The 18,697-nt window shown below is 39.4% G+C and overlaps 1 protein-coding gene across 1 annotated transcript in view; it reads right to left on the bottom strand.

Moving 5' to 3' along the window:
- The window catches only part of LOC134655422 (cell adhesion molecule Dscam2), a 239,018-nt gene that overhangs the window by 79,399 nt on the left and 140,922 nt on the right, over positions 1-18,697 (bottom strand). Inside the window, exon 3 of the mRNA XM_063510890.1 lies at positions 9,378-9,496. Within this exon, the coding sequence (XP_063366960.1) occupies positions 9,378-9,496 (119 nt within the window). The remainder of the gene's footprint in view (positions 1-9,377; positions 9,497-18,697) is intronic.

Raw genomic sequence — 18,697 nt, 5'->3', positions numbered from 1 at the left:
ATGAGGTCTCACTAAATCATGTAACTCTTCAAAAGAATCTCTTGACATGTGTAAATACCAGTAAAAACGATCTTCCTGAGACTCAAGTTCACGGCATAGGTTATGATATTCACTATGTTCCCCTCTTTTTCCATTGATTTCGTGAATCCACACTCTTTTAGGTTTCGCACGAGTATTTTGCGTTAAAAGTAAGAGGAGTGCCTCCTCTTCATCCGATGAACTGCTGTCAAACATTGCTAGTCGTCTAGATGCCCTAGGGAATAGTACGGAAATGGCGGCGAATGTGTACGCAGCCTGCACGCAGAGCTGCAGCGTCGGCCTGCGTGGCGTGTGCAGCACACTGCGTGGCGTGCGCTGCGTGACGTGCGCGTCACCCGGTGTGACAGGGGTGCTGCGCACGTCACGCAGCGCACGCCACGCAGCGTGCTGCACACGCAGCCGGTGTGGCTCGGCCTTAAACCTTACGCCCCTTACGGTCCTTACGGTCACGTGATCGTGGTCGTGATAAACTCGAGACAGCGTAAAGACGCTGTCTCGAGTTTATCATTTTTTCCCCACCTCAAAAAGTGCCCAGCGCCGCTAAGAAGTTTTCACTTCAAAAATATAGCTACATTAGTTTCTTGTAAGAGTATTAATAAATACGTAACCGTCGAATTTAATGGATATCATTTGTAATATAATATTTAAGTACTTACAGTCTAATTTGGGAACATAAAGCGCAAAAAGGAATGTGACACCTCGAAAAAATATAATATTCAGTTCAGGCCAAAATACAATTCATCATCGGCATTGTATTTCAAAAGAACACGAGTGGAAAATAAAAGGGATCATCCCTTTGAAACTTACAAGTTTTATATTTTTCTTTGTACTTTCAGCTTTGATGGAAGTTGGGCTTTGTTTGGGAGGGCTGTTAAGAATTCGAGATCCTCTGGTGTAAGCCCAAGTGGTTTAAACGACGAACATGGTCGGAATGGTTTCTAGTTTGGTATTCTATTCAAACAAATAGGCAAAACGAATATTGTTTTGTGACACACAAGGTCCTATGTCCAATAATCGTATTACAACAAAACTTTTATCTAGGGGAAGAACTACAAATAAGCAGTTATTATTATATTTCATTAAACCCTATGATAAGAATTCTAACCTACTAAACCTTTTTTTAATAATGCCAATACTATAAAATGACCTAATTATAAAGGTACCAATCCTTACCGATCGACATTAAATTAATAATTTTACAAGTAGGTATGGAGTTTGATTGAGGGTAAGATATATAGCCTCTCAGCAGCAGGGTTATTGAACAACTTGAACAAGACATCCCGGAAGGTAGAGTTGCCTCAAGTTCTATTTGTAGAGGGTCAGGACGTCCAATATTCTGATGCAAATATCCGACATATTTCAATCCTGTGAGTGGAGAGGCGCAAGGGCTGGCGATTTGCTTTTGTTTATGTTCTTGAACTGAATGTATAGGTTTGTTTTGTAATTTTACATTATAACTTGTTATGTTTTGCTTGTAAACAATGGGATAGGTTTGCAAGGCGCTGTGAAGATGTAGCTAATTTACGTAAATCCAACCTTATTAACAACCCACAGGCAATAACTAATGTCCCAACCGCATAAACCAGTGTAAAGTGGTATATACCGCCATATTGATATTCAAATAAGTTAATTTTAAAGGAACTGTAGACAAATTATGAATGAAGTAGGTAGGTAACCCAAATAAACTTAAAACAGCATGTTATATAATAAGTCATTTTACCAACGAAACTCCAATAACCCTTTGGCAATGGAAATACATCCTTTATCTAAAACTTTTGTAATTAAACATTGGCTCAGCCATATTTGACTTTTATCTGGAAGTTTAAATTTATTGTAACAAAGGAGATCGATGGTTAAAGTATCAAATTTGTAAACAACCGGGTCTGAGAATTCGTAGTCGAGTACAACAATTAAGAAGTTGACAACTCGGCGTCTTCATTACGAAGAGTAATTAATTCTATTTACCCCGATCCTGCGATGACTCACTGCTGAAAAGGAATTAGTTGCGTTTGTCTTGAGCTTAGTGAAGGATCTTGAATTAGGACATTACTATTAAGTAATGAAATTTTATTCAATTAAAGTTAAAATTTGAGTTATTTAATGCGAATTATCACTAGATCAGCGATAAAAGATACGGAGCCTGCCCTAGTAGCACGGTCGCATTTTTATCGTTTATCACCATGCCTGTCACGTTCTAACAAGTAAGTATGTAAGTGCGAAAGTGACGGGCATAGTGATAGTCGATAAAAATGGAACCGTGCTGAGCCCGCTGTCTGTCAGCTATTAACAGTTCTGGATCAGAAATTTGACTGATGGCTGACAGAACATATCCATAACTGTTTCATTTTAATTCAAAATAAAATGAGTGACGTTCTCCGCAGCATTACTGTCGCGATTATGACGTTCAATCCGTTCTTTTTATCAAGAATATTGATAAATAGGTACAATGGCGACATCAACCTCGCCGCAGTAATGAAACTGCAGTTGACATCCGAATACTTTTGACGCGTTGTTCTAATCATTACTATTTACGCTACGATTATCAATATCATTGCACGGAACCGTGCGAGTCACTGAAAGCTTTGGTGTGTATTAAATTGGATTTATAATTCAAACTTAATGATGAATAGTTTTCAAACATCGGCAATACACAATTGTAAAACACGCAACAACATCGAGTAAATATTCCGAGACATTCAATTTTTCATCTACATTTCCACAGTTATAAAAGTACTTAATAAACATAAAGTTTCCACATAAACCTTTGTGCGTCGAACAAAAGTGCCGTACCTATCCAGCCTATCCTATAAATTTTCATCGGAAGGGCACGCAACCAGTACTGGGTAATATTCAATTTCTTAAAAGCGCCACCGTAGAGCTGTATATTGCAGAGTTAAAAGGGCGTATATATCTTGAAGTGCCAATGTTTATAGGCTGTTCTGAGGCAGATCTGCAGAGTAGCACTTCATTAGGCGAGGCCGCATCTGCGACCCGCATTCCTGCGATTGTTTGCTCCTCGACTTCAGCTGCTGTATTTTTATTACTAACGAATCTTGCCTAAGATAAGCCAGTTTAGGCGTGATCCCAAGATCCATAACAACAATGAGTAATAGAAGTCACTCTTATAGTTGTTGGGCAATTGCTTTGTTGGGTTATACGGAGTAACAAGTCTGCTATAGTTCGCTTTTGCACCCCCATTGCATTATTAAATAATAATCCGTTTGTACTTACCTCTTTTCATATTTGCTTCGGATTTTATTCAGAAAGCCGGTTTCTTGGAATGGATGCGACAAAGGCTTATATTCGCAGATAGCCGAATTCGAGAAATATCTGGAAAGTCATCTAGTCATCACGTCGTGGAAATAAAATCGCTATAAAAAATGAAAACATAACTAGGTACCTATGTGTTCTTTTACTTCTGCCGATCAGTGATCGAGCTTAGTTTCGCCAGATGGTAAAAGACCTAAGATGAAGATTACCGATTCAGTAATTACCTACCTATTCACTCTTGCTTTGAAGACATTCAGATCGTTACATGTTGTCAAGTAATACAGACATAAAAGTAGCGAAAGGCACCAGGAGACTTTGTAAAATTGACATTATGAACTGTATATTGTAGAAGATATTATTGTTAAATTAATACGTCTTTCCATACCTAATCTTTAATCGCAGAGGAAACTTGAACATGATAATAGGAACAACGAATCTGGCAAGTTATGTAAAATTACGTGCGCAAAATGATAAATGTATTCCAAAGTCGCGTCGTTGATAAACTTCACAGAAACTATGTTAATGTATCTGTATTGGTATCATTTGAAGTTTCGCGTTCAATTTTATAGTTCGTTTTTTAGGGTTCCGTAGCCAAATGGCAAAAAACGGAACCCTTATAGATTCGTCATGTCTGTCTGTCTGTCCGTCTGTCCGTCTGTCTGTCCGTCCGTATGTCACAGCCACTTTTCTCCGAAACTATAAGAACTATACTGTTGAAAATTGGTAAGTAGATGTATTCTGTGAACCGCATTAAGATTTTCACACAAAAATAGAAAAAAAAACAATAAATTTTTGGGGTTCCCCATACTTCGAACTGAAACTCAAAAAATTTTTTTTCATCATACCCATACGTGTGGGGTATCTATGGATAGGTCTTCAAAAATGATATTCAGGTTTCTAATATCATTTTTTTCTAAACTGAATAGTTTGCGCGAGAGACACTTCCAAAGTGGTCAAATGTGTGTGTCCCCCCTGTAACTTCTAAAATAAGAGAATGATAAAACTAAATAAAATATATGATGTACAGTACCATGTAAACTTCCACCGAAAATTGGTTTGAACGAGATCTAGTAAGTAGTTTTTTTTTATACGTCATAAATCGCCTAAATACGGAACCCTTCATGGGCGAGTCCGACTCGCACTTGGCCGCTTTTTTTTAGCATTAGAAATAAGGTAAGCGATCTTGACATGTCTTTTAATTGAAAAACGCTTTTTGAAAATCAGTAACTATTGTTTATAAAAGCTGAAGAATATAAATGATCATATTAGATTAATAATTGTTACATATTTGCCGTGACTTATTTTTAAAACGTGTTTTTCAATTAAAAGACACATCAAGATTGTTTACCTTTTTTTTTAATGCTAAAAAAAAAAAGCTATAGAGTTGCTTACCCAACTATACAATTAGAGCTCGGGACCCACTTATCCCACATACGCAACGTATGCAATGCATTATGACATCTGCACCCTAAAATTTGTATTGCTTAGAAACATACTTGTCATACGCAACGCAACGCATGACAAGTATGTTTCTAAGCATACAACTTTCAGGGTTGGGCCTGCCTTAGTTGTTGAAGTATCGTATGTTATCTTTGGTAAAGTATCACTTTGTACTTTATTTTATTTATACCTATATGCTGAACTTGCAGCTGACGGCAAAGATATCTTTGGGACGTTGAAACTAGGTGAATAAGAGGATAATTAGACAACCGCTTCACCATTTTCCTCTCTGAATGCTTTTTCTCTGCGAAAACTAGACGATTGTTTACTTAGGGTGACTTAGGATATTATCCCACAACCAGTCATGGCATCAGTCATACTTAACCATGACTAAAGTTTAGTTTTAGTTTAGATATACGAGCCAGGATTTTTCTAATTGAGTAGATAAATGGTGAATGGTGACAATAATACTTACGGCCTAACATATAATTCCTGATCTATAAAATATACATATAATATCCATCAAATTTTCAAATCTAGCGAACATTGAAGTTTCAGGTGGTACATAGATGTATCACGAGTCCCTTATTGCTTACCAAGTTCTCTCAAGAATGTTTTATTGCCGAGTTCCCGCGGTTTTTCCCAACTTCGCTGAATCACATTACATCGTTCAGCTGCGGAACGCAGTTTGTCTCAAAACAATTTTATGTGTATTTTCAACAGTTAAATGGTTTATGAAATTAAATGATTTTTTTTGTTGAACACAGACCACCAGACAAAATTGTACACTTTGAAAACTTTATGTCAATGTTTAAGGCCACAAACTACACAAATAGTGTTAAAGAAACCTTTATGACTGGAGAAAGTTTCTAGTTATAAAGGAAAACTACCTACCAAAATAATTGCCATTATCATCTATTCACTTAAATCACTTTGTACTACGTAAATCTGATCAAATTACATAACTTAAAAACCGGCCAAGTGCGAGTCGGACTCGCGCACGGAGGGTTCCGCACCATCAACAAAAAAAAAAAGGCAAAACAAGCAAAAAAAAACAAGCAAAAAACGGTCACCCATCCAAGTACTGACCCCGCCCGACGTTGCATAACTTCGGTCAAATATCACGTTTGTTGTATGGGAGCCCCACTTAAATCTTTATTTTATTCTGTTTTTAGTATTTGTTGTTATAGCGGCAACAGAAATACATCATCTGTGAAAATTTCAACTGTCTAGCTATCACGGTTCGTGAGATACAGCCTGGTGACAGACGGACGGACGGACGGACGGACGGACGGACGGACGGACAGCGGAGTCTTAGTAATAGGGTCCCGTTTTTACCCTTTGGGTACGGAACCCTAAAAAGCACAAATATTCAACCATAAAAAAGTGATTAAAGTGTGACAAAAGTATTAGGTTGATTCACGAAAACTGGCACGAATATTGCGAGAATTTCGACAGTCCAGTAAAAATTACAGTAAGTTAGGTCAATGTGGCTAATTCCGTCATAGGGCCTATTCCGTCATTAGTTCAGCGTCAGCTCTTTTGAATCAAACTATAACTTAATGTGTAGGTAAATGAAAAAGTGAAATTTAGTGTAGTTTTATACACTAGGTAATGTTGGATATTATGTTCGATATACAAACGAGCAATAAAGTGACTCACAAATGATAAATTTCAATATTCATTTGCCGATAGAACGTCAAGTTATATTTCTCACGAAGCACTTAGTAGAATGGCTCCTCAACACAATTAATATCCAAAACAATAAATATCGGAGGCGCCATCAGTGTCGTATCCAAATAATCGAGATAAAGGGATGCAGTACCTCAAGTACCCTGCGATAAATATTCCGCATAGCCCTTTGGAAAGAGACTCTGTTAACTTCGGCTTCGTAGAGCGTTGTCACACACACATGTTTTGGTTTTCATTATATTGAATTAAAAAATCCCAAATCGTTATGAATATTCAACGAAAAACACATTGATAATTGGAATAACCGATGAGACTTTACTTTATGATCAAATAAAATAATACTTTACCTGTAAGTAATGAAAATAAAATTTGTTTACAATGGAATAGGTAGTACCTACAACACAATTTAAAAATATGGGAAGATTGGGAAATCGTTCGGAAATATTTAAGTTGTTTTCGTATAAGTGCCTTTAAGACTCATATACGACTAATGATAACACTATAATGTTTTATGAATGTTACATCACTTACTCGTAAGTAGGTACCTTAATATGTAATCCTGATTGAAGGGTCCGGGTGTCGGGTATTGCACCCTGTATTAATGAGAATAGAGCACAAGCGGTCTTAGCGTGCATAGACATCCTTATTTCCCTGTAGGTCGGCGCGACCGTAAACTTTCAGTACAACTCCGTCGAATGGAAAAACTTTATTTATATTTGAGTTGGGCAAGCGGGTTTCTGAATACAAAATCAGATTGGCGCAGGGCGCGGTAACAATTCATGTCGCCTCTACGCCTCCACTATATCCTTAATAAAATATATCATCGATTTATTTACGTATGCTTGGGGCCGCGGTGCTATCTACGTCGGAGCTGATTTAAAGAGTACTTGTAAGTCTTTTGTGATTAGAATATAGGGGGTTCTAAGAAATTTCAGTTACAAAAACTAAGAAAAAGGATGTAATAAAAATATTACCTACCTCTTTTATACGCGATAGCAACTGATATAGCTTGAGCTCGGTGCCAAGCAAAATCTTAAAAGCGTCAACACACTGTCGAACTGAATGCCCAACCTGTTGCGATTCGATAAAAAGAATGAAAACTGTCATCAGAACTGGACCTTGACAAAAATGATCCTTAAACAATACTTACTTAGCTTAACAAACTTAACAAATCGTCGACAGTTACTTGTAAAAAGCTTTTTTGTATTCAAATATATATAGAAAAAACTAGATTGCTGTAGGTAGTCAAAGATAAATTGCCTACAATGAAAAAGAGTTTTCTCTAGAGGCGTCTTGAACAAACCATAAAGCAGTAGTAAAGCGTGTCATCGCTTTCCAAGTATGTAAGTGTTTTCAATTGTAACACCGTGTAGTGTTACATAAAGTGGCAGATTTGGCTCGCGACATCTCGCTCGACTGACATCGAGAGGGATCCGAGACGATAGAATCCTACATACTTTCTCTAGCTCCTATCTCCTTAAACTATGAAGTTGGATTATCAACCTTGTTCTATGTTAAATAAAGTGTATACAACTAAAAAGGCATAGTCGAGGCAGCAGAAGCCGAAAATAGATTTTGTTTATTCCTCGAAAGAATTACGAAATGAGACAAATCGGTGAAATATTCGGCTTAGCCTCTTCTGTCCCAATTTGTTATTGTGTCTTATTTCATTAGTCATTCGTTTCTGCGATAAATCTCCCCTTAATATAGTCAGCGGGAGTCAAGCTATTATTCGGATTTTGTTGACAACATAAACTTTAAAGCTGGGCTTTATATGTATATCAAGATGTTTATTATAAACGATGTATACAGTGTAAATTTATTCAGATGATTTAATAACAGCTTTATAAGATGATGACGAACTATTTATTTAAAAGTAACTTTTTAGCAATAATAGATTACTACCGGTGACAAACCAATGAAATCATTGTTTTATACTACTTCTAGAGCTGTTTTATAAGTACCAGAATGAAGCTTATTTGAAAACAAAGTGACCCATTTTCGTGGTGCCATTAGGTAGGTATTTTAGGTAGTTAAAGGGTGTATTTCATTCGCCGACAAATTGTTTCGTCAAATTGCTATGTATATGAAGAGACGTTATAAAACAATGTTTTAAAGGTATGATTTGGATACTGGACTTGAGCGGCGTCACTGTCAATTTATCATCTGCCACCTTAAAGTCACGTTTATGTAGATCAAAACACATTCAATGGGTCGGACCAAGGTGCGATTTGAGGAAAATATGGCTCCGAACGAAAACAGATTAACTATCACAATTGCAGTGTAAATTAAACATTCCGTTTATGAGACTAATGCTAAGTCCGAACAGACGCAGTTGTGGTATATCGCTGATCCAATTGCGGCCGGTCGATATTGGCGAACTAACCAGGTTAATCAACGCAAACTTTCGTCCAGAAGTCGCAACATCAATGCTGGAACCACATTAATTTGGTTTGGCTGAATCCGTACTTAAGTTACGTACAGATAAAACGAGGTTTAGTTTAACTAAATGCTATGAACTAGAGATACAAGTACACTTCACACATATCCAATATCATATCGAGAATGCCGCCGCCGCAACCAACGATCCTCTCTTTCGAATATGTGCTTTATGAAGAAGATGGAAGACTACATTTGCCATAGGTATATTGAAATATTTGAGCGTCTACAAACTTTTATGACCCCAAAGGCAACTTAGAAATATGTATTGATGTGAGGGCATTTGTCACTGTCGTGGGTCAAAAGCAGACATTCGCTTCCCCCGCATCCTTCCTACGGGCTAGTTAGGTAAAGCTGGCGGGCAGGTTTATAATGTCGATAAAGCGAACGCGTCACACGAATCATGCGTTAGAGAGGTATAACGTGATTCGCTGTTAAAAGTTGTAAATTCTGTGATTTGGCAACCCCTAGTAGCAAAGCCTAGTAAAATAACTTACCTGATAATCTCCCCTCGTGGAGCAGGTGAGCATGGCGCCCGTGTTGTTGGTGAACTCCACGCGGCGCGGTGGCTCCTGAAGCGGCGGCACCCGCCGCGGCTCCGGCGACGCCCGAACTGCTGCAACAACACAATCAATCAATCAATATATTTGTCATAATACAAGTATAACAACATAACATAATACGAGTGCAAGTATAATATATGTACTCATAGCACAGTATAATAAACAGTACTAGCATACAGTATGGACGCTCCCTGCCTCCCGTTGAAAGTGCCGCCCACCCGCTGAGACCCGCTCTCGGTTACCTCACAGTTACCCTACAATGTCTTATCTCACTCACACAAGCATGGTACGCGTTCACCTACACGAGCTTAGGCTGTGTGCGTAGGAACGCGTTTGTTTCATACATTTGATCGCCAGTGTCCGAGGTGTCTCATAGTGATCTTGTTTAGTGTTTATGTACAGTCAGCAAAACTTAATAGTTTTGCTTATGCTTAGCACCCTTGTGAATACATTTTCCTAGATTCGAAGTTTCGAACCCCAATAAGAATATTTGTGTGTATGTGTTTTCCGTGTAATTAAGTAACAAGTATGTAAATACGAACATGCCACGATATAGGTACGAAAAAAGTGCGATCATCCTAATAAATACAAAAAGTAAATGATTTATCTTTTGTCTCATTTATATAGGTAATACCTACAAAGCGGTTCACTTAATTTCCTAATTAAATAAACAAAAATATTATTCATGTATCCAATTTAAACAACCAATGTATTTAATATGTAATGTTCCCATTAGGTTTTCAAAAATGATTCTTTGCTTTTATATACCGCACATTGTATTTGATAAAAATGTGGGCATGATAACAGAATTTAGTAAAATGCATAGTCCGAGTATGCAGTAAAGCTATCCGCCGCGGTAACGTACCAAAATGATTAAAGAGAATGTCGTAGAAGTCTCACATAACTTTAGTAACGCTGGTCGGACATCCCCTTCTTTGATGCCGGTTTTATTTAACAGATATAAATCTAATACCTTTAAACGAGCAATTCTTGCATATTTATTCATTTATTTATTTATATATATATATATATATATATATTATGGGGATCTCGGAAACGGCTCTAACGATTTCGATGAAATTTTGTATATGGGGATTTTCGGGGGCGAAAAATCGATCTAGCTAGGTCTTATCTCTGGGAAAACGCTAATTTTTGGGATTATATATGTTTTCCGAGCAAAGCTCGGTCTCCCAGATATTTAAACTAAGGATAGAAACCGGAAAGTAGCGCTTTATTCATTCAATATTTACCAAAAACCATTATTTGTTGAGGGGCAGATTCGCGCTGCTTTGTCAAAGACGAAACATCTTAAAACGAGGAAAATAAGATGTAAAAATGTGACACAAATGAGGGTTTTGAGGAGTCCAAAAATTGCATCAAACAGGCGGGCCCGTCTTTCTAGTCTCTCTTGTGTCGTCGCCCTATTTACGTTTAATAATGTCCTCGCGTCATAGAGTAATGCAAAAGTAATGAGTAACGATATTAAATCCTGTACCTGTATTCGAAGCCTACAAACATAATGAGAGAAGCCTTCCGTTTCCTAATAGTATCAGACATAATTTGACTACATTTTCCGGTATCCCTACCACCCCCTCCACTGCCAGCCTGGCGAGTCAGCCATCTTGGATGGAGCTGCTCGCCCCTTGCCTCATTAGCGTTTTGTTTCCCGACGTGAACGGTCATGGTCCAAGACGTGCCCGTCTTGTCCCAGAGAACAAAGTCTTTTTGAATTTAAACCGTTCATAACGTATAGTATCTTTAAATTTCTTAATTTAATCTTTAGTTCTGTTTAAAAAAGAGCATTTTTGGCTGAATAACGGTTATTGCCGTTCGATATTTAAAAGTAAAATTTTAACGGTTACATTTCCGGTCTTACGAAATTTTAACATTGTGCTTTTTATTTTAACGTGATTTGCTTGCAGCGACAATGAGTGGTCAAGGTAAGGACCCCGAGAGACATCGATCAAGACAAAGGAATGATTCGGAAAGCTCGAGTTCGAGTTCGAGCAGTGATTCGTCTGCAAAGAAAAGGCGTCGTCATAAAAGGCGTAATCATGAGGTGAAAAAACTGGCAAAGGAGGTAAGCGAGTTACGTAAATTGTTTTGCCGTCCTGTTAGCAGCACTCCAAACTACCCGCCAGCCGATAATTTAAATTTTATCGATCATGATGTTAGTGGCGATCTGTATGACGACGTGTTGGCCGATGCTAATGTTGGTAATGATGTCGTTATCGATCAACAAGTTGCTGGGGTCGCCCCTGCCCAGTCAAAGTTTTCTATAAATTTAGAAACTAGCGTAAAAGCACCCGCGATTCCAAAAACGCCAGATAGTTATCTCGAAGCCTTGCAAAAATTAAATCGATTTACTAACAAAACGTGGACTGATGTGCGTTATCTGGATGTTCAAAAACTGTATACGCATTCCCCCGGTTTTGTGGAGTTAGAAACCAATGAGGAAGTGCTAGCTTATGATACATCTAAATCACTGTCACATACAGAGCGATCGTACGCTGCGCTTACTTTTGCGTTGTTAAAGCAAAAAGAAACGATTGAGAACAATATTCGTGAATTCCTTGACTGGGCACAGGGCTATAGTGAATTGACGTTTGCATCGATCAAAGAAAAACTAGAAGGACTTTTCGATACAGGCGAGTTTCATAAGGTGTCCGTTGATGCCTTACAACTTGTGTGCGGTCACCGAGCTGATATAGTTGAACAGAGAAGGGATATGATATTGCGGGCAGTTCGGGACCCGCTCGACAAGTCCAATTTACGGAAAATTCCACCCACTACTACCAACCTGTTTGATCCGCAACCTTTCGCAGCTGTACTTGAGAAGGCTGGAGGCGTTCGTAAGGTTTTCTGGCCTAAACCAAAGTCATCCGCCAGTGCCCCTGCTGCGCAAGCAGGTAATAGCAGTGGAAATGTGCAACGCCCCGCGCAGGGGTCCTTTGCTACTAATATGCCTGCGCAAGGCTATCAATATCAGAATAAGAGGCGTGGCCCTCCTCAATACACACCCGCGCAGGGTATGTGCAATCATTATCCCTCGCAGGGACCAGGTCCCAGCAACTGCCAACATTGTCCTGCGCAAGGAACAAACAATGGTGGGGATCAGAGGGCAAATCAACGCCGCGATAACACCACTTATCGACCCCGAAACTGGCGACCTAACAGGAACGGCCGCGAGGCCTGTGGCAATAAGCGGAGCGGATCCCCTGCTTACAGGGATAAATCTAATAAGCGAAGGCGCTTTTGACTCGAGGCCCTTCCAAGCAGGACAGCTACAACGTTATTACAAAAATTGGAAAAATCTACAAGCACCGCTTTTCATTTTAAAAATAATTCAGGGTTATCGCATACCCTTTTTATCAAAACCGCCTCTCATAGCACCGCTGCAAAACGAGAACTATGCAACACAGGCATCGCCGGAAATGACTGCGGTGATTCAGGAACTGAAAGATCAGGGCGCCTTGGAGGCAGCCACCACGAGTCCAAGCTTTTTATCCACAATGTTTCTGGTGGAAAAGGGGGATGGCTCCAAGAGGCCCATTTTCAACCTTCGGGCCCTGAATTTCTACGTCCGAACCGAATCGTTCCGCCTGATAAATGTGGTCAAAATACAGGATTTTGTACAGAGCAGGGACTGGCTTGCAAAGATAGACCTGTCTCAAGCATATTTTCATATCCCGATTGTGAAGAGTCATCGGAGGTTCTTGCGACTTGTTTACCAGAACCAGCTGCTGCAGATGACGTGTCTCGCGTTTGGCTTGAGTTCGGCACCAAAAGTTTTCGCTTCAGTAACAAATTGGATCGCTCAAGTACTGAGAGAGCGTGGATTGAGAATCCTGGTTTATTTGGACGATTTTTTAATAGCTCACCAGGATCCACATACTCTCGAGATCCACATAAACATGGCGACGCATTTGCTACAAGAGCTAGGATGGCAGATCAATTGGCAAAAATCCATCTTAAGTCCCAGGACACGCCTAGAGTACTTGGGTATAATATGGGACCCGTGGACAGACGAGAAGAGTCTCCCCGAAAAGAAAGTACTCAAAATATTGAGTTTCATATCAAAGCTTGTTCAACAACAGGCTGCGAATCTCAAAGAATTGCAATCTTTAGCGGGGATGCTGAACTTTGCAAGCTTCGTAGTAACCAGAGGTCGCCTAAACTTTCGACTTCTACAAAAGAGAGTCAACCAGCTTCTGTGTCAAAACCCGAAGAAGCTGTTTTTGCTCCCCAGCGGAATATTGTCAGAAATGGATTGGTGGAAGACCAATTGTCGGAACACATCACCTATGCAGATCCCTCCACCAACACATTATTTGACAACCGACGCATCGGAGGTCGCATGGGGAGGAAAATTGAACAATGCGCACTTCTCGGGTCTTTGGACTGCATCCGAGAAGAAATTACACTGCAACCAAAAAGAGCTACTGACTATTCTCAAAATTTTGCATCTGAATCAGTGTCAAGATCTGTACGACGCTTCACTATTAATTCAGAGCGACAACCGGACTGTGGTAGCATATCTGAGAAACGAAGGCGGCACTCGGTCGGACATGCTTATGACCTTAACCTACAAGATATACCAGTTTCTGGATATGTTTCGGATTCAGTTACGTATCTACCATCTTCCAGGAATATACAATGTCGAGGCCGACCACCTTTCAAGGCTGAAGGTGCTCCCCGAGTGGCATCTGCTACCAGAAGCCACGTCACCAATCTTCCGCAAGTGGGGAACGCCTCAAGTCGACCTGTTTGCGTCCCGGACGGCGCATGTTGTAGCGGCGTACTGTTCACTGGATCAGACCGACAATCGGGCGCTATTTTGCGATGCTCTGAGCCTGACGTGGAGCTTCAAACTAGCATGGGTCTTTCCACCCCCATGTTTGATACCCAAGATCCTACACCACCTAAACCAAGCCAAAGGAGTGTTCTTAATGGTAGTCCCCAGATGGGAGAGAGTGTATTGGCGCGCGGATCTGAAGGCTCGGGCCATGGGCCCCCCACATACGATATGGAATCTGAAGAACGTGCTAGTCGATGTCGCCACCGGTCTTCCTCCGCCGAAAGTAGATCAAATGACCCTGGAGGTCTGGAAGTGTGGGGGTGGTCGAGGGACCTAGAAAGCTGGTCTAAAGATCAAAAGTCTTTACTTTTGTCGGGTTGGCGTCCTTCAACTATAAAAACATATTCAGTTGCTTGGAATAGATGGTGCCGCTGGGCCCAAGAAAATAATATCGATTATTCCTCACCTTCTGGGTCACAGCTAGCCCGCTATTTATCGGACTTGTTTCAAAAAGAGGGCCTCGCATACAGTACAATTTTAGTGCATAAGTCAGTGGTGTCGTCGCTATGTAACGTTAATAGCTCGGAAGTACTAAGTTCGCACAAACTTGTTAAGCAAGTTCTGAAAGCTATAGCCCTACAAAAGCCTAAAGATCCAAAACCACCCATATGGGATGTTTCCAATTTAGTGTCCTTTATGGCTTCTAGGCATATCAAATCCGATAGTTTTTTCGATGTGACTAGACAGACGGCCACTCTGTTGTTATTGTGCTCGGGAAGAAGGGTCCATGACCTTACACTCTTATCGATAGACCCCAAACACATGATTGAATCCGAAGACTACATCACCTTCTGGCCTCGGTTCGGGTCAAAGACTGACTCTGCAGATCATAGACAGTCAGGATGGAAGCTTCTTAGTAACACACAGTGCCCTGCTGTCAACCCAGTTTTTTGGATAAAAAGACCAATAGAACTGTCACAACAGAGACGTCTTGCTTGTAAGAGTCAAAATCTCTTTCTTACTGTAAATAATACTCCGAAGGCCGCTTCACGGACTGTAATAGCCGGTTGGGTAAAGAGTTTATTACGTGACGCCGGCATAAAGGCTACACCAGGGAGTGTTCGTGCGGCAGTAGCCTCCAAGAATTGGATGGAGAATTTTCCTATAGATAAAATTCTAGAACAAGGAAATTGGCGTTCAGGAGACACATTTCGATTGTTTTATCGTCGAGAGATAATGAAATCATCATCGTCACGTGACAAAAATGTTGTTAATTTAAGCAATTTGTTTAATTGTTCATAATCATAACGCTTTATGATTTAAATCCAGGAAATCGTTTATGTGTGATAAGCAATTTGTTGTCAATTTAATTAGAATAATTAAATAATAATAAATGTCCTATTGATTATACAATGGTTTAAGTTATGTCACCCTACCACTACCTTGAGCTTACAATTTTATGTACCCATTGGTATATAATAATTGTAATGGGTTTTGCAAACCAGTGTACTTCTAGCTAACTTGTCATCACATTAGCGTTTTACCTTCACTGCCAGGCGATAACAAACACGTCTCATTATGTTTGTAGGCTTCGAATACAGGTACAGGATTTAATAAAGGCGTTTTACCTTACAATAAAACGCTTATTAAATACTTGCCTTATTCGAAGCCTACAAAATAAGTCCTGCCTGGCGCATACTGAGCCGCAATGAGGCAAGGGGCGAGCAGCTCCATCCAAGATGGCTGACTCGCCAGGCTGGCAGTGGAGGGGGTGGTAGGGATACCGGAAAATGTAGTCAAATTATGTCTGATACTATTGGGAAACGGAAGGCTTCTCTCATTATGTTTGTAGGCTTCGAATAAGGCAAGTATTTAATAAGCGTTTTATTGTAAGGTAAAACGCCTTTATTATGAACATGTCCTATTCTTAAGATAGACTGATAGATAAACTATTAGACACAACTTTGGGAACAAGTAAAATTATTTTATTAAATATTTTGATTTGTGTTTTTTAAGTAAGTAGTCACACTACTACGAGTAAGTATATATACATTATAAACTGAAATAGATGTCATGTCTGTTTCAGTTTGTAATAAGTAGATAAACTAGATTAACACAAAATGGAAATTTGAGTTCTAGGGATTTTAAATACGTAAATTGAAATACATGTCAAATAATAAAGGAAAAGAGACCACGCCCTTTCGGCCGAATTTGGGTCTGAACCGACGTCTTCAAATTTTGCAGCTAACACCGAAATCTGTGGGCCCATATGCAATCTTTGAAGTTCCGATTGGCGTTTTCTATTAACGATTGTCATCTTGGCTAGGCCCCCTGATATTTTCCTAAGTATAAAAGCGTCATTATAGCTTAATAAGATTTGATATAGGTACTATCGGAACCAATCTCGCGCGATAATAGGCAGATGCACTGTTATCTGATAGTATAGCTAGCGGAGGCCGCAGCGTCGCCGTTCGATTTCCGTTCAATCTCGCGACAACCGCGGTGCCGTTTCTGCTCTTTGTATATCTGTATGTGTATTTCTAGCTTAATTGTGTACTTACTACAAACTGTATAATTAGGGTTATTAACAATGATAGTTATTATTAACTAATTACTTAATTAGGTAAAAAAGGTTGCAGAGTGTTTTTGTCGGAGAGCTCCTCATTATGGAGCGAAATATGTCGAGCGATTATCTGAGTCTAATTGAAGTTTTAATACGGTAGGTAACTTAAAGTCTATGGAACTATTTTAAATGTATTTAAATGCACTACTTACCATAACAAACTAAAAAACAATTTATAAACTTTTCGCGCTATTTACAGTTATTAGGAAGCGAGGTATATATATTTTTATAGCAGACGTTCGAACTTGAATCTAGCATTTTGAGCGTCGTTAAAAAGCACACACCGTGTTCCTTTCACCGTGCCGTGCAGCTATAGAACGGAGCAAGACTGTCGTTTCCTGACTGTCGTACGCCTAATTGTACCCACACCGAGGCGTAGAATTGTACCCACAGCTTTCGAAATAGTTTCAATGCTAGAAAAAAGTTTGAGAATAATACAGAAAAGAGGGCTAATAATACCTTTCAAGATCGACTAAGGGCTGATTTAGACGACGCGCGAACTCGAATGCGTTTTTAGTTACATTGCGGACCATTGAGGTTACAACAATTCAGCCGACCGATCAAATGACGCAATGTATGAAACGTGCATGCGAGTTCTCGCACCTTCTTAGTCAGCCCTAATATTCAATGGCAAACCGGAATTTCTAGGAGTCATCTACTCCTAGAAATTCGGATGCATGTCGTACTTAATGTTGTCAAAAACCGGAATTAATGGCAGAACAATGCTTCCCATTATTAGATTACGCAGATTACGCTACGTCGCGTGAAACACGAATAGGATGACCAAAGAAATAGAAGCGAAACACTAAAATTATAGTACTAATAATTGATTTTATCATCAGTGTGTTGAACTTACAGTCACTTGAAGGGTCCACGGAAAGAATATGTCTAGTCAAACTAAAGTCTATTTTTTTATTCGGTAGACTAAAATGACATTTCATAGTATGAACATCATGTGTCATCTCATACTATGAAATGTCATTTTAGTCTACCGAATAAAAAAATAAACTTTAGTGACATTTTGAGTAATCGCGGTTTTAAAATTTGGAACAATGACAAACTAAAAAAAAAGTTGTGTTACATTTATTATACAGTGGTAGCAAAAGATATAATAGTTCATTAAGAGCTCTTCATTTTGAGATAAAAATATCATTTTCCGAAAAATGTGACTAGACATGTTCTTTCCGTGGACCCTTCACTTATAGATGCGCTTGTATGTTACAACAACTAAACCGATTTAGATGAAATTTGGTAATTATATCTCCATAGTTTGAGCCCCGACGGACATAGGATAGTTTTTATCAATCATCATTCCACATGGAAATCTCTGCCTACCCCTCCGGGAAATAGGCGTGATTATATGTATGTATGTATCATCCCACATCCCATGTATGAGTCAACCGAAATTCCAGGACAGTTTCGTTATGTCGTAGTCAGATCGTATAATCCGCCGTATTACATTACGGCTAGCCGTTTTCTAAAACAGGGGCGTTTTGAAATGCGGCAGTTCGACGATTAGCCGGATTGTCATTGCGATACGTTCTTCAATAAGGCGGCCCACGTTTAGCCGCATCGTAATACTATTTAGATTGTAGAGTGACCAGTTCTTTCGGTCGCCTACGTAATCGGAGTTTGACAATGTTTGCAATTTAATTTATTTTTACCATGGTCCCACCGCACTACATGTGTTTCTTTTTCAAAACATTTCCTTCACAACTTCCCTCGAAGCGGGGCTCCGTCTAGTTAAGTTGCGAAAGAAATGATTTTTGAAAAGAAACAGTCCGACGAACTCCAGATTTGATGGACACCCCCGCGTTTTTCATAGTTTGTTGT

The sequence above is a fragment of the Cydia amplana genome, chromosome 16, assembly GCF_948474715.1.
Source record: "Cydia amplana chromosome 16, ilCydAmpl1.1, whole genome shotgun sequence".
Classification (NCBI taxonomy): Eukaryota; Metazoa; Arthropoda; class Insecta; order Lepidoptera; family Tortricidae; genus Cydia; species Cydia amplana.
This window is presented reverse-complemented; position numbering and strand designations above follow the sequence as displayed.